This window comes from Micromesistius poutassou (genome assembly GCF_964030765.1).
Source record: "Micromesistius poutassou genome assembly, chromosome: 20".
In the NCBI taxonomy this organism is placed as follows: domain Eukaryota; kingdom Metazoa; phylum Chordata; class Actinopteri; order Gadiformes; family Gadidae; genus Micromesistius; species Micromesistius poutassou.
Genome location: NC_140290.1, coordinates 2406881 through 2414380, shown reverse-complemented (window position 1 = coordinate 2414380; position 7500 = coordinate 2406881). Strand labels below are relative to the sequence as shown.

The 7500-nt window shown below is 48.2% G+C and overlaps 1 protein-coding gene across 1 annotated transcript in view; it reads right to left on the bottom strand.

The window, feature by feature from the left end:
- The window catches only part of ctnnal1 (catenin (cadherin-associated protein), alpha-like 1), an 11821-nt gene extending 5640 nt beyond the window's left edge, over window positions 1-6181 (bottom strand). The window contains exons 1-4 of the mRNA XM_084484576.1: window positions 5330-6181; window positions 3607-3757; window positions 213-250; window positions 72-125 (exon numbers count right to left, since the gene is read on the bottom strand). Coding sequence (XP_084340702.1) covers window positions 72-125; window positions 213-250; window positions 3607-3757; window positions 5330-5581 — 495 coding nt within the window. The 5' untranslated portion in view covers window positions 5582-6181. The remainder of the gene's footprint in view (window positions 1-71; window positions 126-212; window positions 251-3606; window positions 3758-5329) is intronic.
- Between the last annotated feature and the right edge of the window lie 1319 nt (window positions 6182-7500).

The following is a 7500-nucleotide window of genomic DNA, read 5'->3' as shown; positions in this document are numbered from 1 at the left end:
GGAACCAGACGGTGTACATCACCCATAATGATGAGAGGTACAGCAGGTTAGGAGGGGGGGGAAACCGTTACCTCTGCATCCAGCTGCACGGGTTTGGCGTTCGTCTTCAGGTTGGCCGTGTGTTTCTGTGTGTGTACAGAGAAGCCCTCAGTCAGTTATGAACCACTTTAATAACGCGTACGAGTGGGATACGTGATTAGGGTGGCACTCACCCCAGGTCTGGGAAGAGATAAATACGGTTTCTTGTCACCTAGAAACAGAAACAAGGTTTGAGAGCAGAGTCTTTGCAGATGACTCACGGTAAGTTTTGCTTTGAGGTAAATGTTGTCTAGGAGCAGCTTTGGGCTTGTGTGTCTTGCTCCAGGCTCCCTACAGGTAGACTGCGGACTGACACTACATAAAACTGCATAATCCTCCTGCCTGGCTTCTCCAGTGTCATGATATTTTCTGCTTAATGAAGTACAAACTCATTATGTTAGTGATCGCCTGAGGGCAGATGAGGGGCCCAGGACAATTTCTTACACAGTGGGGGTGGGGGGGGGTGGGGGGGGGGTAAATTATGGGAAATGTAATAATTATGGAAATTAGACCGTTTTGCCTTCATCGCTGTCCTTAAAATGACAGTACTTGAACACCAACGTACACACACAGAGAAACTGTTTGAAAAGAAGAGCCAGGAGGAGGATGAGAGAAAAACAAGAAAAAAGAGGAGAGCGATTGAAGGACATTGATTGAATTCTTCTCATGCTGGCTCCCGCTCTGCTGCGAACGTTGCGTTCACTGAAAGCTGAGGACACACAGAGACACACGGGGGATTCACAGATCTGTCCTCACAGCGAGGGACCCACTGATCGAAACATCACCACGCGCACAGAGCACATTCCACCCACTTGTCCATGAGCAAGGAATCATGCTGATCCTTACCGCTATTTTAGCTCATAAAGACAGGGGACAGGGTGATCCAGGAGCTCATATGTGAGTACAAGACCCCCTAACCCATGGGGCCAAACCCTTTAACTGCCTCACCCCCCCCAAGCTAAGACAACACATCTTCACCAACGGTCCATCACGCTGTGGTCCATAGCACTGGTCCTGCGTAGTGTCGACAGTTTAAACCCATAACAGACCATAGCGTGACTATAGCATGGTGGACCATAGCGTGGTGGACCATAGCGTGGTGGACCATAGCGTGGTGGACCATAGCGTGGTGGACCATAGCGTGGTGGACCATAGCGTGACTATAGCATGGTGGACCATAGCATGGTGGACCATAGCGTGGTGGACCATAGCATGGTGGACCATAGCGTGACTATAGCATGGTGGACCATAGCGTGGTGGACCATAGCGTGACTATAGCGTGACCATAGCATGGTGGACCATAGCGTGACCATAGCGTGACTATAGCGTGGTGGACCATAGCGTGGTGGACCATAGCGTGGTGGACCATAGCGTGACTATAGCGTGACTATAGCATGGTGGACCATAGCGTGGTGGACCATAGCGTGACTATAGCGTGACCATAGCATGACTATAGCATGGTGGACCATAGCATGACTATAGCATGGTGGACCATAGCGTGACTATAGCGTGACTATAGCGTGGTGGACCATAGCGTGACCATAGCGTGGACCATAGCGTGACTATAGCGTGACTATAGCATGACTATAGCGTGGTGGACCATAGGGTGACTATAGCATGGTGGACCATAGCGTGGTGGACCATAGGGTGACTATAGCTTGGTGGACCATAGCGTGACCATAGCGTGGTGGACCATAGTGTGACCATAGCGTGACTATAGCGTGACTATAGCGTGGTGGACCATAGCGTGACTATAGCTTGGTGGACCATAGTGTGACCATAGCGTGACTATAGCGTGACTATAGCGTGGTGGACCATAGCGTGACTATAGCTTGGTGGACCATAGTGTGACCATAGCGTGACTATAGCGTGACTATAGCATGGTGGACCATAGCGTGACCATAGCGTGACTATAGCATGGTGGACCATAGCATGGTGGACCATAGCGTGACCATAGCGTGACTATAGCGTGACTATAGCATGGTGGACCATAGCATGGTGGACCATAGCGTGACCATAGCGTGACTATAGCGTGACTATAGCGTGACCATAGCATGACTATAGCGTGGTGGACCATAGCGTGACCATAGTGTGACTATAGCGTGACTATAGCGTGACCATAGCATGACTATAGCGTGGTGGACCATAGCGTGACTATAGCATGGTGGACCATAGCGTGACTATAGCTTGGTGGACCATAGCGTGACCATAGCGTGACTATAGCGTGGTGGACCATAGGGTGACTATAGTGTGGTGGACCATAGCGTGACCATAGCGTGGTGGACCATAGTGTGGTGGACCATAGTGTGGTGGACCATAGCATGGTGGACCATAGCGTGACCATAGCGTGACTATAGCGTGACTATAGCGTGGTGGACCATAGCGTGACCATAGCGTGACTATAGCGTGACTATAGCGTGGTGGACCATAGGGTGACTATAGCTTGGTGGACCATAGCGTGACCATAGCGTGACTATAGCGTGGTGGACCATAGGGTGACTATAGTGTGGTGGACCATAGCGTGACCATAGCGTGGTGGACCATAGCGTGACCATAGCGTGGTGGACCATAGCGTGACCATAACGTGACCATAGCGTGGTGGACCATAGCGTGACCATAGCGTGGTGGACCATAACGTCACCATAGCGTGGTGGACTATAGCGTGGTGGACCATAGCGTGACCATAACGTGACCATAGCGTGGTGGACCATAGTGTGGTGGACCATAGCGTGGTGGACCATAGCGTGACTATAGCGTGGTGGACCATAGCGTGACCATAGCGTGGTGGACCATAGCGTGACCATAGCGTGGTGGACTATAGCGTGGTGGACCATAGCGTGACCATAACGTGACCATAGCGTGGTGGACCATAACGTGACCATAGCGTGGTGGACCATAACGTGACCATAGCGTGGTGGACCATAGCGTGACCATAGCGTGGTGGACCATAGCGTGGTGGACCATAGTGTGGTGGACCATAGCATGGTGGACTATAGCGTGGTGGACCATAGCATCACGACCACATCCATATCCACGCACAAGGTCACAACTAGTGATGGATTTCATGATTCTTTTCCTTGATTCAGTTTGCGTCGGTCAGTTCGCCAAGAAGAATCGTTCAGAATCATTTGTTCGTTCAGTCGCGTTTCCAGTAGCGGTGAATCATGGAATGCACGGTTCTCAGCTGAGTCAGTCAGACTCAGCTCCTCCCTCGTTCTCAAACGATCTTGCAAACGGTCATCAATCAACACACAACATTACAACTAAGTTCCTTTCAGCTGAGGAGCGCTTCATGTTTGGAATCGGGATGTTGTTGCCCGGGCCAGTACCTCTTCACCACTCTGCTAACATCACTCTGCTAACACGGTGAACAGCGAGTCAGAGAGTGGGAGTCGAGTCTGGGAGAACGAACGACAGAGATGAATGAGAGAGAACTGAAAGGGGGAATCAGGTCGGTTTGTTCTTGTCAAAGAGTCGTTCCTTTGAACTGATTCGGTCGCAAACGACCCACCACTGGTCACAACGTACCGCGGCGCCCCTCGGTCACGTCGTTAATCTCCCGCAGCAGCAGCGCCATGTCGCAGAGCTGGGACTCCCACGCCTCGCAGAACACCTCCAGGTTCTCCTTGGCGATCTTACTGGACGGGTGCAGCGCCAGCGTCTGGGAGGCTGAGATGATCTGGAGGAGAGAGGGGCGAGGCAGCGAGGTGAAGATGGAGTAGGAGAGAGTAGGAGAGAGAGAGAGAGAAGGTAGGACAGAAGGGGGGAGATGGAGAGAGGGAGAGTGATTGATGAAGAGTGCGAGACAGAGAGGGGGAGAATGACAGATGGAGAAAGGTTGGACTTCCCGGGCACAAAGTTGGTAATGCCTGGCGTTTAGTGTTGCACAGTGTCAAGTATTTTGTTGGTCGGAAAAACTCTCTTGATTTCTCTCATTCTTTTTCTTTCTGATCATTTCCTTCCCAAGACACAACAATCTCTCACTTTCAATTCCTGGCAAAAAAAAAAAATCCAGGTACCGTCCCCATTTCATTGAGTTGTCAGCTCATTTGTTCAGAAAAGGCCAGTTCTAAAATACACAGCAATTACAAGTTAATATTTAATGCGTCGATTTCTGACCGGTTCAGATTGTGAGAAGGACACACAGGCAAACACACAGGATGGTTCAGCCTCTGCCTCTGGTAGTGCAGTATTTAATAGCCAATTACCCTGGGAACTCTCCGTTACAGTGGACCGACTGCAGAGAAATATTACCAAGCAACCCCCTGCTGTGATGTTGTTGACCTTTGAACTCGGGAGCAGAGTCATTAGTGCCGGGTCAGGCGGTGGGCCTGACTTTAGTCACTCAGGGAGACCGGAATGTTCTAGACCCGAGGTAATTATAGTGGTGGATGGTGTCCAAGAGCAAACACAATCAGACGATGGGCGGGGAAGGCGGTCAGTCGGTCTGTCCATCTGTCTGAACCCCCTTCCTTCCTGTTCCTGGGCATCATCATTACGGCGCCCTCCTTTTTCATCCACAGATCTTCACTTTGGTCAAAAACGTTATTTCAAATTTTAAATTTGATCTCCCATATCTATTTTTTCCTCTCTTAAAGGACAATTCCGAAATTTAGCACATTGAGCCCCTTTCTGGTTTGTCTAGGATGAAATAGAGTGGTTGACACTGACATTTTGACTATTGGTCCTGTCTCGGGTATTTGGCTCATTTAGAATCGCCCTGCCTGCTTCAGAATGGCTGGCGACGGGCATTCACAAACCTGTCCTTGAAACAACCCTAAACGTTTGTTTTCAGAAATGTGCAACTCACCGAGTGGTTAGTGGTGTTCATTGATGTTCCAAATCAATTATCGTAGTGAAATACAGTTTCTGTCGTGTTTTAATTGGCATTTTGTAAATCCATTGATTTCTGTTGGAAGACTCATTACACGTTGACCGGAAACGGAAATGGGGCTGTTTACGTTTGGTTGTAGTCTTTTCGCTCGGTTCTCCGTATCAACAGCAGGGCTAGACTGAACGAAAAGACTACAACCAAACGTAAACTGCCCCCCTTTCCGTTTCCGGTCAACGAGCAAAGAGTCTTCCAACAGAAGTCAATGGATTTACAACATGGCACTCTATTCCATCCTAGACAAACCAGAAAGGGGGCTCAATGTTCAAAACACCGGAATTGTCCTTTAAGACTCCAACCCCCTCGATTTAGTTCTCCTGGTTTTCTTTGCCCTTAACGAAAGCACATCTCAGGGGTTACCTGTGGACCAATCACGTGGAAGGTCTCCTCAGCGTGCACACAAGTGATCTCCAGGGGCTCCGTGCCGGACACGTGACCCAGGAGGCGACACGTCTGTGGGAAGAGGAGAGGGAGTGAAAGAGGAGATGTTACGGAGACAACCTCCATCTCCATCCACTGTTCGCTTTGATACAGGACGATAACGTAGGACACCGAAATAGGATGAAACTCTGCATCCGTATTCATGGAGCACTTAATCATTAACATATACATCCTTGTTGGGTTTCTGTGCAGTTCCTCTCTCTTTGTTGTTTGGGTTTGAGATTCTGATCTGATGACAGCGTTTTCATGTTCTAGAGACGTCCCTATGTCGCCCGTTTATATCCAATATCCGCAACCGCCACAACTTTGTTTTTCAATCTTGCAATCTTTCTTGCTTTACATTTACATTAATTTATAGTAATAGTAAAGTCAAAGGCCAAGTTTCATCATGCACTTTGTAAACAATGTCTCACCTCAGCAATACTAATCAACCCGTAGGTTAAGACCGGAAACAACTGTTATTGCGACCGTATATATGGTATCAAGGTATTATGCACCTAACCAACCAGGGCTACCATTTAACAACAATAGACTACCACAAACAACCAACCAACCAATAGGCTACCACAAACAACCAACCAACCAATAGGCTACCACAAACAACCAACCAACCAATAGACTACCACAAACAACCAACCAACCAATAGGCTACCACCAAACAACCAACCAACCAATAGACTACCACAAACAACCAACCAATAGACTACCACCAAACAACCAACCAATAGACTACCACCAAACAACCAACCAACCAATAGACTACCACCATACAACCAACCAACCAATAGGCTACCACAAACAACCAACCAACCAATAGACTACCACCAAACAACCAACCAACCAATATACTACCACCCAACAACCAACCAACCAATAGACTACCACCCAACAACCAACCAACCAATAGACTACCACCCAACAACCAACCAACCAATAGACTACCACCAAACAACCAACCAACCAATAGACTGCCACCAAACAACCAACCAACCAATAGACTACCACCAAACAACCAACCAACCAATAGACTACCACCCAACAACCAACCAACCAATAGACTACCACCAAACAACCAACCAACCAATAGACTGCCACCAAACAACCAACCAATAGACTACCACCAAACAACCAACCAACCAATAGGCTACCACCAAACAACCAACCAACCAATAGGCTACCACCAAACAACCAACCAACCAATAGGCTACCACCAAACAACCAACCAACCAATAGGCTACCACCAAACAACCAACCAATAGGCTACCACCAAACAACCAACCAACCAATAGACCTCTGAAGAATAAGTCCCGCCTCCAAGGCTCCCGGTTCCCTCGTCTACGGGGGAATAACACGGGGTTTATGAATGACCGTACATAACAAACTCTGTGGGTGGCGAAGAAGTAAAAGCTGCATCACGTTTTCAACTACAACCTTTTTCCATCTGGTTTCCACTTGGGTTTTGGATTGTCGGGGCCGTTAAAGTAGTTAACTATTATCAAGAAGCATTATGCTAACGCAGATCTGCGCAGACTTAGGACGTCACGACTCTCCCAGTCAAGGTTGCATAGCAACGCCAATGTTTCATAGCTAGTCTTCACCGACAGTGGCACCAGAGCTCGTCCACGGAGGTGGCCTTCTACGAGCAAGTAAGAATGAAAATAATAATAAATATTGAATATTTATACAAAATCCTAAACAAAATAAATCAATAACTCAATAACAGCAAACAAACTCTTATCACGGTCAAACCAAAAAGTTCTCGTCGAGATAAGAGGCTGAACTTCGCCAGCGATTAAGTTTTTTAGACCAATGAAATCACGCGTGGAATGTACATCACGTTAGGTTGTGACTGGTTGCGAGGACTCCCTCCTCCCTAACAAGTATGACGTATGAAGTCTGCGCAGGTTGTAACTAGCTCCCGGTTAGCATCAATACTCGTTTACTACTTTAACGGCCCCGACAATCCAAAACCCAAGTGGAAACCAGATGGAAAACGGTTGTAGTTGAAAACGTGCTTTTACTTCTCCGCCCCCTACAGAGTTTGTTGTGTACGGTCATTCATAAACCCGTGTTATCTCCCATAGACATTT